The 20,149-nt window shown below is 40.4% G+C and overlaps 1 protein-coding gene across 6 annotated transcripts in view; it reads right to left on the bottom strand.

The window, feature by feature from the left end:
- Positions 1 to 20,149, bottom strand: part of GRIP1 (glutamate receptor interacting protein 1) — a 608,331-nt gene that overhangs the window by 44,825 nt on the left and 543,357 nt on the right. For all 6 annotated transcript variants that reach the window (XM_081128668.1, XM_081128666.1, XM_081128667.1 and 3 more), the window contains 3 exons: positions 16,296 to 16,376; positions 5,355 to 5,424; positions 3,308 to 3,453 (listed from right to left, as the gene is read on the bottom strand). In XM_081128668.1, coding sequence (XP_080984794.1) covers positions 3,308 to 3,453; positions 5,355 to 5,424; positions 16,296 to 16,376 — 297 coding nt within the window. The remainder of the gene's footprint in view (positions 1 to 3,307; positions 3,454 to 5,354; positions 5,425 to 16,295; positions 16,377 to 20,149) is intronic.

Below are 20,149 nucleotides of genomic sequence, written 5' to 3'. Positions count from 1 at the left end.
GAGCTTTCTACTCTCCCTCTCCCGAATCCTGACACATAGTTTTTGCTTCAGCTACATCTGCTACTAAGATGTGCCATGCTCTCTGGCCTCCTTTTTAGTTCATACTCTTCCTCTGATTAATTCTAACAGTCCCTCCTAAACAATTTCAAGGCCGAAGTTGTTAGAAGCATTCCTTCAGCTCTCCAGGCGTCAATGGCTGTCTCCACCTTCTCTTAACATTTAGTTCATACCCCTAGAGCATTCATCATGTTGCTAATTATTGATTTTCTTCTGTTTCTCTTATAAGGTGGTGACTGATTTAAGGGCAGGCAGGGACTGTGTCCCTTTTAATCTAAGAATTGCCAGTCGCTAGCACAGTACCTTTCACCTCATAGACACTAAATAAATGCTGATTGTGTAACTGAATGAAAAACAAAGACTTAACATTTGAGAATAGTTCTGCCATCTCCGATACGGTGCAAGGCAGATGAAACCAGTGAGGCTGGAAGATACGCTTAATAAGCATGTCATAATTACCGTACCAGGCATAGGGACTGGAGGGGGAAAGATCTAAAGGGGAAAAGTGAATCAAAGGAAAGCAACAACTGAAAGTAGGACCTGGCTCTTCAGGGCCTCAGTTGTATCTGAAACTCCTCCCAGCATAGCTGCTCGGCCTGGCTTTGCAACTGGAGCATCGCCAACCGTGAGCTCCAAACATATCCACCTCTGGCTTGGCTTTTCCGCCCTGCAGGGAGGGTAGCTGAGACTTGCTTAGCTTGGCAAATCATGCAAAGTGGGGCCCTCCACAGAGCTTTGCCTCTTCTCTAGGACAGAACCGAGTGATGCTGGAGGCTTTATCCCTCCACAGAGAAAGTGCAATCGAAGCACGCTCATAAGGAGAGGAATGCAAATGTTGGCACGGAAAACCAGTTGCTTGGGAAATAACAATGAGTAGAAACCTATGCATATTTTTAAGTGTTGGCTATATATTTGGACATAATCATCCTTGCCAGCTGTGCAGCTGGATGTAACTTCCAATTTATTTTACTTTGAGTAGGAATCGTAAGCACATTGCCTGACATGACCGTGAACTGTAGGTCTAGATGCTTTGATTATCAGCAACTCCAGCAGGTGGACAATAACTCATTATTGGTTTGGATGAAATTATAAACAGTAGAAGCTCTCTTAGCCAAGCTCCAATTAACCAGCTTACTGGACTAACTGTGACTTTCCATCCTCTGCAAAGTGTACTGACTAATGTCATGGAATGCTCCAGATTAATAGGTTTCTCTCTCTAGTTCCCCTGCGTTCTTCTGCTCCTGCTACTTCTTGAGTTGTAAGCTTAAAAATTTAGTGTCAATTACATTTATTTCCAAGCCCCTATTATCCCAGTTTTACTTGGTATTGTAACTGTGTAATTTAATGAATCTTACATAACCTATGAAATACGAGAATAGTGGCTCTATGAAAATAAAATCAAATGCTTTGGAAAGATTCATTGGGGGTAGGGTTCATTAAGCAAACATCTACTATTAATTGTGTAGAGGAAAAACTAAAAAACATCGGGGAAAATAAAAATCTAGATGGAGTAAGCATTCTGATTGCTTTAAATGTTTTAAATTCTCACTGTTATTAAGCAAATAAACAAAAACCCCCTAAAAGTGGAAACCATAAACTAATTATCATGGGTATGGTTTAGGCAAACAAACAGGTAAAAAGTACAAACTTGTAACTATACTCTGCAGAATATTCATATGAAAGGCCTCGGCTTCACCCATAAGACTGGCAATGTTTTGAATTAAACATTTATGTTATGGATATGCTATATCTACTTCCTGTAATTCTCCACATTTGCTGACTCTTTCAATTAATGGACTTTTCCCAATTATCTCTAGGTTCTTCTCATAATCAGATAAAAGGGCTTTGCTGCAGGGCTACTCAGGGTGTGCTCCTTGGACCAAAGCAGGGTCACGAGGAAGTTTGTTAGAAATGCAGAGTGTCAGGCCCCATCTGGGAGCAATGCCCAAGAACTGTGTTTTTCTTTAAAAAAATAATTTTTAATTTTTCAATTACAGTTGACATACAATATTATATTAGTTTCAGATGTACAACACAGTGATTAGACATTTATATAACTCATGAAACGATCACTCTAATAATTCTAGTACCCATCTGGCACCATATATAGTTATTATAACATTACTGACTATATTCCCTAGGCTGTCTTTACATCCTGAGATTATGAGATTATTTTGTAACTACCAATTTGTATTTCTAATCCCTTCTCCGCTTTTCACCCATCCCGCGAACCTCCCTCCCATCTGGTAACCATAAAAATATTCTCTGTATCTATGAGTTTGTTTCTGTTCTGTGCGTTCGTTGTTGTTTTGTTATCCTCATTTGAGGATATGTTTATTGATTTTTAGAGAGAGGAAGGGAGGCGGGGGCGGGGAGACATCTGTATGAGAGAGAAACATGGACTGGTTGCCTCTTGTATGTGCCCTAATTGGGGAACAAACCTGGAACCTTTTTGGTGTATGGGACGATGCTCTAACCGGGCCACCAGGCTGAGGTTTGGTTTTTGTTTGTTTGTTTTTATTTTTTTTTCAAGTTCTTCAGGGAATTCTGAGGCCCACTAACATTTGAGAAGCACGGCTCCAATGGATTCACACATGCTGGAAGCACTAAAAATGGATACAGCCCTTTTAATGGTACAAGACTCATCAGGAATCATAAAATTTCCATTTCAATCTGACTGAGCAATCTTACTTCTAGGATTATTTCCTAATATAATAATTCAAAAAAAAGAAAAGTTGACTAAAGATATCTATGCATAAAGATATTCATGATTGTACTATCCACCATAATCAACAATTAAAAGCAATCTAAGTAAGAAGAGAAGAATGGTAAATAAAATACAGGCAGTAAATAAAAATGATAGATATTAAGGGTTATAAATGGTAACATGTTTAAAAATGTAACATGCACTATGGTTATAATTATGTAATAAAATTATCAACTTGAAAATGACTTGTTCCATTGCATTAGGGTGGCACTGGGTGATAACTTAGTTTCCATCTTTGAAAATGATTTAAATACAGTTGTAATAATGGTTATATAATGACGCTATCTTAATTATATCACTTAAAAGCACCATTACTTAAAATTGATACTACACTTTCAATGCACAATTTAAAGACCTTTTTAACTATGTAAAACTGTGCTGCGATGTCACTAGCCAGCTGCCGTATGTAAAACATCAAGGCCTGATAGCCTCTGTGACAGATGGGCAGTTAGAGAAATCAGTTTAACTGCGAGGCATCAGTACCTGAATTATCTTCATCTTTGCGGATTTTGAGCTTCACCAGGTCTTCACACTGCTGGAGGATCTGAACCGCGTCTTCCATGGAGCAGTTGTCCAGCCGAATGTTATCTATTGCAAGTAATTTGTCGCCAAGTTCCAGGGTTCCAGTTCTGTTGGTAAATGCACAGCAACACAAGTGACGATGACCACGTACCCAGGCCGTTAAGAGGCATTAAGCATAATGCAGCATTACGGTTGTCTTTAGAGGAAAAGAGGCTCTTCAGCTGTTTTTAAATTGAATTTTACTGACAACCCCCCCTTTTTTCCAGTCTTTGTTTGGATGGCTGCCATAACATTAATTGCAGAGCATAAAGAATAGTCTTCTCTTGTGCTATCTTCTACTAACCAGGACACACTGTCAGCTTCACTAGAGAACTCTAAGGCTCCTAGGAAGGGGGGCGATGCCCGGTGCCCGCATGCTTCTCCACGCGGCCGTGCCACTTTGGATCCTTGGCAGCCAGACACTAGGACGGGGTGAGGGAGTGAAGGTGGGGTGGGCTTAGCGGAGGCCCGAGATTGGAGCCTCGGAGCCTCTGCCGCCTGGTGGGAAGCTCCCTGTGGCTGCCGTGGGCCCAAGAGGCGAGTCCAGTGCTGCCCACCTGGAGCGTGGCCACCGAGAGTCTGACACTAGCTGTGGACCGCTGCGGGTCTATTGAAAAGTTTTAAGGTCCACAGTGATAAAGAAAACGAATACAAATGTCTATGTGTTTGTAGGTGCGTGCACGCATACACACGTATTTGTAAATAAGGTTATGTTTTGGTAAGAACTGTCCTTTATGCATAATGTCTGTGACGGAGATGGCAAATTGCTTCCCAGCATCCACTCTCTCCTCCCTTCTTTGGGATCACACCCTAGAGATGCACATGCCAGGCCCTGTGGGCAGCACCCCCCCCCTTCCTGCGGCTAGGAGGCTGCAGTGCTGAGCAGGCTGGTGAGAATGGCAGAGCTGCTTCCCAGCCCTGCACCGCCTGCCTCGCTCCCAACTGCGACGTGGCAGACAAGCCGCTGTCTTCTTGGACCACTCTAGGAGCCCCTGTCACTGAAGAGCCTTTACCTGTACACCTACACTCACATACTGTCCTTACTGCTTTCTGAGGGTTAAAATATTTCTTTAATGAAATGGCTGTGATAATAGATGGGATTTTTAAAAAAAGTCCTTAACTGGAAAATAAAAAAAAAGTTGTCTTATACTAGTATTCCCCAATCATTTAAAAATATTTTTGATCTCTGAAACCAAAAGTTTGAGACTTCTTGATTTTGATGGTAGATGGGCCAAATAGGAGATATAAACATTAAGGCTGAAGGATCTGGCTTGGCCAGGAAGGACATTCTGGCACCTAGCAAAGCTCTTACAACCAGCTACTGTCTCCATGTGGGGTGTCTATCATATCCACATGGTCAGGCTTTTATTCGGAAAACGAAAGATGGAATATGATCGGTGAAGGACAGCCTTTGTTGGGCTTATAAAAGATCTTAGAAAACATTGTCAGGCGTGTGTTTCTGTACTGGGTGCAGAAATAAATGGACACAGACAATAGCGTGGTGAAGCCCTTGGGGGGGTGAGGGTGTGGGATAGAAGGGATCAATGGGGCAAAAAGGGGACATCTATACTACTTTCAACAATAAAGATAAATTTTAAAAAAAGAATTAAAATAAAAAAGAACTTATATGCATATATGCATAACCCTTGGACAAAGAAAATAGTGTGGTGAAAGCCTGGGGAGGGGCAAAAGTGGGGTGGAGGGGGTTAATGGGGGAAAATGGGGGACATCTGTAATAGTTTCAACAGTAAAGATAAATTTTAAAAAAAGAAAGAAATGGACAGGATGAGAGATTTCTACAATAGCCACTGACATTAGGCATGTCAAGTATGATTGATTAATAGGGGCTGCCTGGAATATATTGAGACCACCACAGCCCATTAGCAAGGTCTGCTGGGGTGTGGCAGAGGGTCATTTCTGCTTTAATTAAGAAATGCCTTGGAATGAACAGAAAATCCATTTTCCTTACCTGTGTGCCACGCTGCCTTTTTTGATATCTGAAATGACAAGGGGGTCTCCTGGTTTTCTGCTGGATGGCGCTGTAATAAAGAAAGAATAGTCACATTTTTATATCCACGATTCACCTACTACTATGCATTTCCTGTTTTGTAACAACTGTTCATACAAGTACAGTTTGTATGTAACGCAAAGGTGATCAACCAATGAATTAGCAATGTGCACACTACGTCTTCTTGATGTAAAAATACGTTTACATCAAAGTATTTATAAACTTAAAAACTAAAGCAAAGTCATTTTAGATTTGCAGTTGCAGAAAGCAATTGGAGAGCTGCCCATCAGATTTAAATCTATTTTAATCTGTGGTTCTCAAGAGACGGAGGTGAAGGGTGAATGCCCCAATAGGAGAGCATGAAAAGCCACAGGGGACTCCGTTTAGTGGTGCTCATGTGTGATCCCTTCTCCCAGGTCACCCTGACTCCTGTAAAGGGAGGGGACACCACCATTCATGGAAATGTACTGTACTACTCAAGTGTTCTGGGTGGGAAAGTGGATGGGAATCACGGTTTTAAAGTTTTGGTTTTTTTTCTCAGATGTTAATCTTTTGTTAGCTACACTATAGATTTTTAATTTTTTTTTTACAGGTTCATACCTAGAATGTTCTAAAATGTTTTGGAATGAGACTATTTTATTTTATTGACAGTAGTAAATATCTGGTGCTACTTGATTATATTTTTATGCATATTCATAATATGATCAGGTACATATGTTTTATTGAGTTTACAGATAAAACTGTTATCCGGCACAGTGATCAACTTTGAGCTTTACAAATTTTCTTAGGAATATTTCCATTTGATGAGAATGAAAAGCAATTAGTAATGAGACTACTTAGAATTAATCTTGAAAATGAACTATAGTCCAAATAAGTACAAAAATATCATTTTAAGAATTTAGAAATATCATTTAATTTAGGCTGATACTTAAAATTAACCACACCAACATTTGTAAAAAAACAATTTACTTCCAAGCTGTTTTGCCAACCTAAGCCTGTAGTGATCATTAAAAGGCCCCTAATGTAAGATTTCCTTATAAACAGCCTGATCACCCCATAATAATCATAGAACCATATCATAGCCCATAATCCCATCTGAATCCCAGAAAAACATTTATGCACAAGAACAGATGGTTTAATATCTCGACACAACATTGAAAGAAAAAGCAAACCTATGTACCAATACCTTACCCACTGTCTGAATTAGTCCACAGGAAATGTTAATGGGACTTCATTCAATCATTATTCTTGGCTTCTAGCAAAGGATGTGAAACATTCTACTCACTACAATTAATTCATAATTCATACCTCCACTCAATGTTTTGAAATAATTCCTCTAGAGAAATACGCACATCTAGCATTCTTACTCATGCCATATTCCAGAATAGCAAATTGTTCTGGGCACGGGGCACAGAAATAAAAACTTTGTAATTACCAGCAAGTACAACTTTCCCATCATCTGCCAACGAATTTACACAATATCCTGCCAAGCAGAAGGAACATAACAGAACATTCAATATTTCCCTTTTTTTAAAATCCATGTTCCACTGAAATGGTCTGAAACAAAACAATAGTAGAGGCAAGAAAATACATCAAACCCATCTGTGTCATCTTGGCAACAGAGGAAACAAGCACTGTGACCTCTTGGACAAACCCACACAGATTTCCAGAGAGGTATGAAACTTCTTATGGTCTACAGACAAGTATGGTGGCCATTCCCATGTCTACTAGATCCTTCTCTTTCTCTTTTAAGCAATACCTGAGGTTTGAAAGGTTCTTCAGGGTGGATGCCCACTGGAGTGATAAAATTGAACCCAGAAGGGGGCCAAATCTCTCTGAGCTCCTGACAGTGTCACTACCATGCCTACCAGGCATGTGCAATGTGGCAATGCGTGCTTTGGGGACTCGGTCATGGTGTGTGCACCCTGGCATCGTATTTGAACTACCCACTACCTGAGAAGAAGTCACACACCCAGCATGCTTTGCTTGGATTGTAGTGCTTTAAAAAATTAAATTAGTTGGCAACATATCAAGATTGTAGTTTTATATATTTTTTTCCTTTTAAAAAAAATTAGAAAGGCAATGTGGTATCGTGGTTACTGGGACTTTAGAATGCTTCGATTGAAAATCCTGGCTCTACCACTTATTAGCCATGTGCGCTTAAGCACGCAGTCTGCAGGCACCTAGGTTTCTTGTCTGCACAGTGGTGATGAAGATTAATAATAGTGCTTATCTCATAGAGTTGCTGTTCAGGTTGTTTTCAGATGTAGAGTGATTGGGCCAGTGCACACAGAATGCACTGCCTGTTTCTTGTTATGATTGCCCGGCCACACCGGACTCATTTCCACACTCCCCCCTTTAGATGGATCCTCCTTCTCCCTTTGTTCTCTCTCTTATTTCTTTCAAATACAGCTTACATTCAGTATTATTTTGCATTAGTTTCAGATGTACAGCATAGTGGTTAGATAATCATATTTTTTACAATATGTTCCCCTCAGTATTTCCAGTACCCACTGGCACCATACATAGTTATTACAATATTATTGACGATATTCCCTATGCTCTATTTTACATCCCTGTGACTATTTTGTAACTACCAGTCTGTATTTCTCAATCCCTTCACCTTTTTCACCCAGTCTCCCCTCCCGCCTCCCCTCCGGGGGCCATCAGTTTGCCACTGTTCTCATTGGAAGGACCTTGCTCACTACCTTGCCTCCCTCCTGGGGGCTTCTGAATTTGTGACACTTTCAGTGAGGATTCACTAGCACTCAGTGTTTTGAACGTGATGGGCATTCTCCACAGAATCACTCCAGTACCACATAGTTACTGAACACCAACTATGGGCGAGGTGCTTCTGCTCTGGGCACTGGCCACGAAATCCGAGAGAAGCTGGATAAAAGGAGAGGCTGGGTTGGTCAGGCCAGAAATAGTTTTCTCTCTTCCGAGAAGTGATCCCAACTGGGAAGGCCATACAAACATGTCCTATGGGGAGGAGGTGACACTATAGGGGTCAAGAGCGTGGCTTAGAGAAGAAGGGCAATGAAAGGTTATTAAGTTCTGAAAAAGAAAAAAACAATCATAACCTTTGGAAACCTTGATATAAATTGGGTCAACATACAAAACTGAAAGGCTGACAAACGGGAAAGAGCGATGATGCAAAATCCCACGTCATACGATATATATGAAATTTAAAGTGCTGCCTTTCCCCCACTCATTGTTCATAAAACAATGTTAATTCAAACTCGCCACTCGTATCTCCAATGTCAGCTGTTTTTGTTGTTACTAGAGAGGCATGCTTTGAGTCATCTACAAGCTTTTTCAAAACTCATCGTCACGACTTTGACAGCTTCTTTGTAATCCAGCAAGACGATGTCACTGGAAATTTTATCCCAAATCAAAAGTACCCATTTGTATAACATTATATGCAGAGTGGGGCAAAAGTAGGTTTACAGTTGCTTGCATGAAAAATAATACAATAATTCCTAAATAATAATGCCAGAATAAGCCCTGTGTGTCAAGCATTCACCACTGGAAACCTACTCTTGCTCACCCTGTATTTTTTATGCTGCTCCTAAGTATACATTTTTGATCCTCACAAGGAAACTACACACATATTATTTTTACTTATACAGAAATTATACATGCATACAATTTAAAGAGTTAAAAGTTCTAGAAGAGCAGCCCTTACTTCTTGCTTATCCAGATGCAACTTTTGGCTGCCTCTAAGTTGCTAAATAACATACAGCTATTACTATTTATTTTTCAGTGTTAATGATTTCCTTTCTATTATGAAAGATGAGTTAATTTCCTTCCATCTCTAAACCACCACCACCATATTCATGTATGTTTCTTGCCTTCCCCCTCATTCTACCAATAAAGTTTTGTCTTAATTTTTTGTAAGATCAATATTATATTTGGTATTTATTTTAGTATGACTATGTAAACAGTATTCTCAGACAGGTCACATAGCCCATTATGATTTTTTGCCTTTTCCGCAGGATATACTTTCCCTGTGGTCTGTTGTCCTGATGCCTTTGTTTGCCTAGTTTTGTGTTTATCATGAATTCAAGTCCTCAGATGTCCCAGGTTATGTAAATCTCTTCTTAATATGTTAAATCATATCAGGAATTCTATCAGAGGTTTACAATCTGTCTGAACTGTTTGCTTTCTAGGGTTGCTACACAGATCTTGGGGACTTCCTCCCCGCAGACCCTGGGAAACCAGAGGTTTTCTTCATTTCTGTTAAATTAATTAAACATGGAGGCCATTAGATTGAGGTGGTTCTAATGCCATGATGGTCAATGGAAGCAAACCAAAATCTAAGCCTGTAAATGCCTCAAGATTATGAAATCAACACAGTAAGGACAACCAATTACAGCCAACTAACCTTCCCCTGGCTCATGTGGGCTGAGTGTTCCTAACCACTTCTGGTTTGGCAGTGCCTGGTTTGAATCTATTTTTGCTCAACCAAACTCTTAAAAAATTTAATGTGACAGTTTATCTTTTAACTCTTCTTTCTTGCATCCTTGGAGCCCTTGCACCCTCATGATGATGTGCCTTGGTGTGGGTCTGTTTTCATCCATGGCTCGTGGATTCATCAATTTGGAAACATATCCATCAATTCTAGGAAATTTTATAAAATTATTTGATGCTTTACTTTTCTCTTTCTTTCTGTAATGGCTATTATTTGGAAATTGTGTTATTTGGGTTCATCCTGTATAATTCCTATCTATTCTAGATTTCTCATTTATTTTTGTTCCTATCTATGAAAATTCCCCACAAACTTATTTTCTAATATTTTATTGAATTTTTTCATTTCTGTCATATAATTTTTTTCATTTCTGACATATAATTAAGTTTCAAAAGCTCTTTGTTCCCCCTTGGTATGTTATTTTGCAATAGTAATCTTTTCCTGCCTCCCTTGGATATAATATCTTCTGTTGCTAATGATGTTAATGACAGTCTTTCTTTCTTTCTTTCTTTCTTTCTTTCTTTCTTTCTTTCTTTCTTTCTTTCTTTCTTTCTTTCTTTCTTTCTTTCTTTCTTTCTTTCTCTCTCTCTTCCCTTTCCCTTTCTCTCTCTTTCCCTTTCTCTCTCTCTCTCTCTCTCTCTCTCTCTCTCTCTCTCTCTCTCTCTCTCTCTCTCTCTCTCTCTCTCTCTTTCTTCAGCATTCTTCTTCCTGCATGTGCTATTTCTGGTTTTTGTTTTTGTTTTTGGTGGTAGTCTTGCATATTAGATTCTTTCCTCAACTGTCTGTTTTTTTCTTAGCTCTCTGTTCATATTAGAGTGTGGCCTTAAAAAGCTGAAAGCTTGGTGCATCTGAGTGGGGCTTGTGGACTTTGGTCTTTATTGTATAGTTCAGGCTGGGCTGTTTCTTTGGGTCTGATGGCTCTGATGATTTCTCTTGATTGGAAGGTATTAAGCATGGCTACCTGGCATCTTTGAGCTTATGGGGAGGGGGAGGAAGAGTAGCAGTCTCAATATTCAGTACGCAGACTTTCCCCTGCTCTGCCTTCAGAGCAGCCCTGCCACACTCAGCTGTGCCCTCCCAGTCCAGAGACCCTCTATGTCATGCTTCTCAGACAAAAAAAATAGACTTCTGCCAGGGAGAGAGTGATGCCCGACTGTGCTGGGTGGGAGAAGGCACCTAAGGGACTAATTCATTCTTAATAGACTTCCAACCAATCCTCCTGTCTTAGCTCTACCATCACTCTCACTTCCAGAAGGTCCTGATTTCACCAATTCCTGGGCCTGTTGGGAGTTTAGGATATAAATCAGGTTCAACGTCAGCTTTCCCTTCTGCTTCTTTAGATTCATCTTTCTCCATCTCCTTTACCACTTCCAAGTTCCATTGCTGTTGTCCATTTTCCCTTTCCTCTTCTCTATATGGCTTTGGCCTTTTGAAAAATCTATACTGTCATTTTAGAATGGGGTATGGGTGGGAGCTAAATGCATGCGTTCAGGCTATCATCTTTGACCCCTGAAGTTTTAAAATTACTAGTCGTTCCTTGCTATCAGAAACTGTTTTTAACGTGGACATGGATTTCCTCTCGAATAGTTGTTGAGAGAGGTAGAAAGTGACAGTATTTATCTTTTTTTAAAAAAACTTTGGCCTGGCCGGGCGTGGCTCAGCGGTTGAGCGTCGACCTAAGATCCAGGGGATCGGGGTTCGATTCCCGGTCAGGGCACATGCCCGGATTGCGGGCTCGAGCAATGACTCTCTCGTCATTGATGTTTCTATCTCTCTCTCCCTCTCCTTTCCTCTCTCTGAAATCAATAAAGATATATTAAAAAAAAAAAAAAAAAGATTCTCCTAAAAAACTTTGTATTAGAAGACAGGTGAAATCTTCCGAATTTTGAAGTGAATTAAATGTGGATCAATAAAATATTCCAGGAACATTCTATAGTATCTAGCCATTCACAGAACTTGCTCTGATCATCAAAGAACTTTGCTCAAAGGGCCTGATAAGTGTCCAAATGTCACTAGAATAACACATATACACACGATCATTCAGTTTACTTTAACTGCAACCATATATATATATTACTTGATAAGTAAAACAAGTTACTTGATTTTGAAGTGAGTAGAGATTTTATCGCAAAGTTGGCAAAAACTTGAACCACTGTCCTCTGAATATGCTTAAGATTTTAGGGGAAAATGACAGATTTGCTGTGCCTGTCATGAAGGCTGCTTAATGATTTTATATTTGAAAAAAGCAAGATTTTGTTCTTGCAAACAATCCAGTCACAACTGAAAAGAAAAGGCAACAAATTAACTGCACTCACAAAAGGTTGTCTTTTGCTTTTTTAATACAGGATTCTGGGACAGTTCATCAGTGAGATAGAGATCGGGATGAATTTGGTAACGTGATGGCAAAGCCAATGTTAAGTCGGACAGATGGCCTTGAATCCCTACTTTGCCTTTGTAGCTCTGGGTCTTTGGGCAGGTTATCCAGCTGAGCCTTACTTTCCTCTCTGAAAATGGGCATAGATGTCACAGGGTCACTTTGAGGATTAAATGGGAAGATACACACATTGTTTAGAGCCATGCTTGGAACAAAATAGATACAAATTCGTCTAATAAAAGTAAAAAAGAAAACATCAATATCAAAAGGACTTTACTCACAACTGCACATGGCAACCAGGACTCTCTGACTTGAGAGGCAGGTGAGCTGTACTCTCTGGCTTCTGACTGGGTGAGATGTCAGAAGTTCAAGATGTTGCTTCCAGGCCCAAACTGCATCCTTCTGCTAGGTTGTTCCACTTACTTATTATGATAAATTACTCCATGTTATAGCCATAGCATCAATAAAAGTAATGCCTGATGCTAATGTGCTATGAATGTCTCATCAAGAACTTAAACAAATTAATCTAAAACTGCTCACCACATCCAAATTCAGAGGGACTCATTTCTCAGTCAGTTAGGTATGAAGAGTAAGCCTTAAGCCAATGTGAAAGGCTCTCATGGCATCATTCAGGGCTCTGATGGCATCGTTCAGACATGGAGGCCCGTTTCTTACCACTCAGAGTTTTCACGAGGTGAAGACAGAGGAGGAGTTTGTATAAAGATGGTGAGAAACACCAACGACCCCTTGCAGTACCTTGGTTTCACTCCCAGTACCTGTGTATGTTTGAGAGAAGGGTCCCTTGATTTCTTACTTTAGCATAATTGCAGTTGGCACTAAAGTTAGGGGGTAGAGCTTTGATTTAAATACTTCACAGGGCTCTATGTGTAAAATAAATAGTGATCATCCTAATGACTAACATTTGTTAGGGTTATAGTTATATGTAAAAATAAATATAAATAAATATATATAGTTATTTAGGCTCTTTTAGGCACGTTACATATACTAACTCTTTTAAAAAATCTTCTCAATCATGCAACAAAGAAAGCAATAAGTACACCATTTTATAGACAAGGAAGCTGGCTACAGTCTGGGCTCTAAGTCCTTGCTCTCATTTTCCAAGTCACTGATTCTTCAGGTCACACAAGAGCCTTTGCACAAACATCTATATTCATCATCATCTTCAGAGGCTCTCTTCTTAGAGTGCACAGTTGTTGGCATAAGGCTGTTTATAACAGATTCCTTATTCATTTGCTCAACAGTACGAATTAAATGAGCGCCTTGTATGTGCCGGGAGCTGTGCTAGGCAGCAGGAGTTCACTGTTTCATGACACTGAAAATGGATTCAGGCTTTTTTTTTCTTTTAGTGAATTCTGCTTTCTCACCCTGTAAAATATGAGCATTTTCCACAAGGAGACAGAAACTCCGTGTGGTGATGATTAGATGTGTAAATGGAGCTGTAACTCTAGAAGGGCTGACAAGCATGTTCGACAAGCTTATGTATCAATTCTCATCCAGGGATCGAAGCACACTTGTAGCTTCCACAAATTCTGTCAGCTTTGGGCCGGCCGAAAGTCAGGCCGTTCTTGTGGGAGGTAGTTTTGGGTATTTTCCATTACTGGTATTAAATTCGGTTTTAGAAGTAATACTTAGTGCATAGGTAAGACCATCATGTAATTTTAAATGGTTCTACATGTGAATAAAATATTTTGTAGTTGTGTGTTTATAACTACACCTTAAACAATTTGAACACATAAGTAACAACTTTAATAAAAGAATGTATCATAGGATTAGTTTTTAAATGAATACTCTCTTTTATAGTTAAATTATATTTTATGTATATCAATTTCAAGAATAAATTGATTGTATAAAAACACAAAAATGACCTTTTCCTTATTTAAAATTTGGAAGTAAATTAACTGTGTGGCAAAATGTGTAGCAACAGGAGCTTCTGAAGAGGTGTCTTCGGTATATGCACTAGCAGTAAGCATCTCTAAGGCAGGTGCTCTCCAAACTCAGCACCGGGCCTGCGTGTGGTGGGCGCTCTCAGTGCATTTATCTAATGAAGACGAAAGGAAGAAACAACGGAGCGCAAGGCAGGGCCTCTGGGGCAGCCAGCAGGCTGTGCACCGCACAGCTCCAAGAGGTACCTTTCCCTGCCGACTCTGATGAAATAAATGAACACGATGGAATCAACAGAATAAATGAGAGCAGCCTTAAAGCCACATGGACGTTGCAGAAGCTATCTTCACAAATGTTTTTATTTTCAATGTACTTATTGATTTTAGAGAGAGTGGAAGGGAGAGAAACACCGATTCATTGTTCCACTTATTGACGCATTCATTGGTTGATTCTTGAATGTGCTCTGACCGGGGATCAAACCCACAACCTGGGTGTATCGGGACGATGCTCTAACCAACTACCCGGCCACGGTCCTGTTTTTAGAATAGTAAGTTCTGATGAGCTCTCTCTTAATTTCAGTAACCACGGCTGTTGGCAGAATAATGGCATGCCACGTTTGCTTTGTAATGAACAAACCCAGAGGTTAAGTGACCCAATTAAAGGCAGAAATAATTTTAGTGGCCACCTAGAATGGGTCTGGAGTCTCTAAAACCCCATTCCACCTTTCTACTTACTGTGCAGAGCACATCAGACACCCCGGCCCTACTTCCCGCCCAGTAAGTCACACCGGGGTTGGGGGGGGGGGGCAGGTTCTCTTATGCATTTGGCTTCTTGTTCTTTTTTTTTTTTTTTTAAAAATATATCTTTATTGATTTCAGAGAGAGGAAGAGAGAGGGAGAGAGAGAGATAGAAACATCAATGATGAGAGAGTCATTGATCGGCTGCCTCCTGCACCCCCCGGACTGGGGAACAAGCCTGCAACCAGGGCATGTGCCCTGACAGGGAATCGAACCATGATCTCCTGGATCCTAGATGCATTGGGCTTCTTGTTCTAAACATTTATTTTGTATTGTAGCTCCACTCTTTAGTGTTGTACTAGTATGTATGATTTATTAGTCATAAATAAAATTTCATTTTTAGTGTTAAATTTATATGGTCAACGTTGAACTGGACAGCCCCCATTTCATACTGCCCAACTGAGATCTCTTTTTTTTTTTGCCATAACCACTGACATAAATGCTATGCAACAGAGTGCAATGAAGCACTTTTATGGAGTCTCATGGCTCCTGCTTGCAGGGACCACCCCTCGGTCACAGACACTGCCTCCGTCTCCTTTGGTTTTTATGCATTAATCATTTGCTTCATTTTCTGGGGGGGCATTTATGGATAAACTTAGTTTATGGATATTAAAAGCACAAATACATCAATTTCCATTCTATAAAACTCCAATGGGGCTGAAGACTCCACTGGAGCCTCCACTGGGGCTCTAGATTTATCACTATTTTACCAAAGCAGTGATAAATCTAGAGGCTGACTAAAGGAGGGGGTGAAACACATTGATATGTTTTGCTTTTCTTTTTGGTTTGGTTGCCCTGATGCCTCGTAGTGGAGGAACTCAGGAAGTTACTGAAGAAGGGACATCGTTTTAGTCTTGCAAAACAGATTTTACATGTGCAGTGCCCAGATGGGAAAATGACTTTAAAAGTAAAAAGTAATTTGTGTTAAGTTAAATAGATTATTGTGAAAACTTAATCCATAATATATTGAAATGTAGAGAACCTATATGCATTTATATGCTCATCTAATTACCCATGGAGGGCAGTGAGAGACACATTTATTGAGTACTTACTTATTACTTGCCAGGGACTGTACTAGGTATATAAATGTTATTTTATTTAATATAACCCTATATTTTGTAGACATTATTTCCATCTTACAGATGAAGAAACATAAGATTAGAGAGCATTTAAGTAACTTGCCTGTTCACCCAGTTTGTAAGTGTGGGAGGTGTAACTGGCTCCACATTTTTGTATCATTACATAGAAATTTGTTAATGACCCCGAAAACATTTGCCACACTCGTAAAACATTTGACAATACAATTCTCTAATGTCTTTTTAAAATGCTATATTTTAAAAGAAATCACTTCTACTTACAACTTATGGTTATTCCAAGTTCCACATTGTGCTTTTTAGGGAGCTTCACATGGAATGTTCCGCTACTCGGGATGACAGACTCTGTAATTTGAAAACAAAAAGGAGCGCGTTTATAGAAGGTGCGGAATGGACTGCCGATGAAAACGCATCAGGAAAACTCGTGTCACAATCCTCTGCTGTTAAAGCTGCAGGACTGAAGGTGAGTGTCTGTAAAATCCTGCTACACTGAGCCCCGGGTGAAGAATATGCGTCTCCACGGCCACCGGGCGTAATTCACAGCAACAGCCGAGTTCGCTGTTTCCTGAGCGTCACTGGGGAACACGGGCATCAGATTCGCCTGGGATGCGAGTTAAAAATGCAGATGCCTGAACCGTCCCGGATCTATAGAAGCCCAATCGCTGAGGATGAAGCCCAGAAATCTGCTTTTAAAACACGTTCTTCAGGTGACTGCTAGGCATAATAAAGTTGAAAAGCCACGGGCCTGCTTACTTTCTTTCTCCCTCAACCGTATTTTCCCAGAGTTTACTTTTCAGCAATTCTTTTTTTCAACCCTTGTTTGAAGGTACTAGGGGGATAGATTTTAGGCAAGATTTCAATTTGGTGAGATGGTGGTTGATATGGGAGGAGGGGGAGGGAGGCACCTTAGTTTGTAATGTAAATAGCAAAAAGTACAACTAAAGGGGTAGAAGCAGGAATGATATTCGAGACCTTTCACAACCAGAAGGGTGCTGCCCATAACCAGTCAGCTGGATGCTGACCACAGCTGGGAATACGGGGCCCAGGAGGCCCAAGTGCACCAAGGATGAGCCTTTAGTTTCTCACCCCGGGGAGCTCCAGGAGGTCCCAGAGAGGAGGAGGAAAGTGACAATGGAACAGGGTGAAGGTGGGCTCACATATTGGCCAACTGCTAGAGGGAAGCTAAAATTGTAGGAACACGGAGAGAACCAGAGTGCACTCAACCTTGGATGGAACTAAGTTGACTTTACCAGGGCCTGACTGGCATTTTAGAAAGGAAGAAAGTGCTACTCCTTAAATATACTCTTCTTAAAATTCCTTTAACAGGCTGGCAGACCTTCATAAGGTTAGAATGGAAATATCCTGTAAGAGATAACATCTATTCACCCTAAATTGCTAATGACTATAATCATTTCTTGAAGGTTTTGGGAAGGGGTGGGAAGGGGTGGCAAGAAGCAAGGGAAACATTAGGATAAAGGGAGGACTGTGGGATGGCAGAGCAAAATGGCCTTTACTGCTCGATTTTGCTCAAGGCCAGCCCCCCACCCCCCCACCCCACATGCCCACAAAGAATTAAGACAGGGCTGTGAGGTGAGAAGCGTTGGGCCTGCAGGCCTCTGGTCCAATTTGTTAATCACATATTTAACATTCTGAGTCCCTGCAAAACATGTGGAAGTTGGGATGGCCTCATGGAAAGAGAGCTAGAATACTCCCCTCCTGTGCCACCTTAACTTGCTCTTCCTGGCTTCTGTACTTTCCCACAAGGCATCTAGGCAGTTAACCTTTTATGAGACCCGAATCTGATCTTCCAACTCAGAAGATTCTCCTCTGACTATTAAACTGGAGAACACAATGAAACATTGGTTTTGCTCGGCCCTCCGCCTGTAATGCCACCTGTAAACGATTCCTAAGATCCCTAGGACTGCACCTGTCAAAAAGGAACTAAGTTGACTTGACAGTTTTACTCCCAGGGGAGTGAGGGAATCTGTTACCTCCTCCAACTTCTTCCCACTCTTCCTTTTTTTAATCCTCACCTGAGGATGTGTTTACTGATTATATAGAGAGAGGAGGGGGGGGAGAGAAACATTGATGTGAGAGCACCCCAACTGGGAATCAAACCCACAACCTTTTTGTGTACTGGATGACACTCCAACCACCTGCGCCACCTGGCAAAGGCCTTTGCCTCACTGTTACCCTCAACTAACACTCTGATGTGCCAGGAAGGACCCTTATTTATTTTTTTATTTAGAATTTGTACCCTCATTTCCCAATAGGACTTGCGCTAGATAAATTATTTATATCACCCAGCAGATTTTTAAAAGGCTGGTTAATTTTGATATATTGGGGCAGAAAAAGAGAAATGAGGCAAGTAAAGAACACGCAGGTATGCTTTACTTTCTTCAGGTGCTGCAAGTAAATATAAATGTTTACTTCCAAAATACTTTTTCTTTTCTTTTTCGTTTCAAATAGGTATTTATTGATTTCAGAGAGAGGAAGGGAGAGGGAGAGAGAGAGAGAGAGAGAAACATCAATGATGAGTCATTGATCAACTGCCTCCTGCACGCCCCCTACTGGGGATTGAGCCTATAGCCTGGGTATGTGCCCTGACCGGAATCGAACTTCAATCTCCTGGATCAGAGGACGGCCAGGCACCAAAATATTTTTTCAATTCCATGCTTCTATCTCTTTCCTGAGTCCTCTCCATTCCGTGTTCCAGTAATGGAAGGCTAATTGCTACTTTCTTCCCACCCCGAAGGTGACAGTTTAAGAATTTGCAATGAAGGACACCTGCAATGATGTCAACATTTAAAAATTTTTAAATAAAAAATAAAATAAAGAACAAAACAAAATAAACAAAAGATTTTGCAATGAGCATGCAGACTGGGGACAGAGAAGGCATTGGAAAGTGGCCACATTTTCCCCAACAGCCAGTGTGTGGAGAGAAGGGAGAAACAAACACGTGTAGATGAGGAGGGACCATGAGGTCCTAGAGAGAACCTGTACTCAGCCTGATGGTCTTTGATGTCTGGTTCTAGCACTTCCTGGGGTGACGTCCTGAAGGGCTGTGAAACACCTATGTGCTTACAGTAAATGCCTCTTTCTGTCTGAACAAGCTTGAGTGCATTTCTGTTGCTTGCAACTAAAAGATCTCTGATGAACACCTTAATCAAGTGGAGGAAATGGGATGGAGCTAAGCAGAAAGGCTCCACACAAGTGTTCACCGGTGTAGCAGAAATAAATTATTTGATTATCTGGATAAAGCATGCAAGTGTTCCTAAGTAAATGCACAAGAAGCTACTGAGGAACAAACAGCTTCCCTATTTATGGAACTCATGTCATGTATGTTTTGGTGTTAGGTTTTCAGAATGAGTTCTCTGTGAAAGGGGAGGGGAGCCTCTTGCATGCTTGTATATATATGTACATATGTATCTATGTAAGCTCATGAAATGATGTTTATACAAGTGAGGTGCTTGAATCGTAAGGGCTGGGAAACACTGATCTGGAATTGTTACTATGGCAACAGTTTGCTTTTATACATTTTTAATGCAGGGAACCTTGACCAAGATTAACATTGTTAATGACACTGGCGGGGAAATTATCACTTCCCGGGAAACAGTAATGGATCACTTTTGACTACCTAAGATTTGAAATATCCATAATGATGAACAAATACCAACAAATAAATCTCTTTGATCAAGCAGGGTCTTCATTTTAATTTTTAACTGTCAACATGATTTATTTTATATTTGGTAATTTTTTTCCCCTTTATAATTACTTGGTGGTTAAAGCAAAGGCACATTTAAATTGAGGTTTCTTAAAGAAATTCTAGTAAAGTGAAAAAAAGTCCGCTATTTGGAGAAACAATAGATTTAGAATAAGTAAACAGACTATTGTCTTAGACTCCCGAGTGATTATTTGCGCTTTCCTGGCTCTGCTTTATCTTTGTTAATACCATAATTAAAAACAGATTTTGGTAAACAAAGACTTCCTTCTTTCCAACTGGTTTGCTTTTTCTGCCCGAAGCATTCATTGTTGGCACAGTAAGATAACCGGCACATCGTAATTCATCAAGCTGGAAGCCCTTGTGAGACCTGAAAAAGGCTAAGGATTCTAAGGGG

Source organism: Miniopterus schreibersii (genome assembly GCF_964146895.1).
Source record: "Miniopterus schreibersii genome assembly, chromosome: 2".
Lineage (NCBI taxonomy): Eukaryota > Metazoa > Chordata > Mammalia > Chiroptera > Miniopteridae > Miniopterus > Miniopterus schreibersii.
Note: the sequence above shows the minus strand (reverse complement) of the source record. Positions and strands in the feature narration are given on the sequence as shown.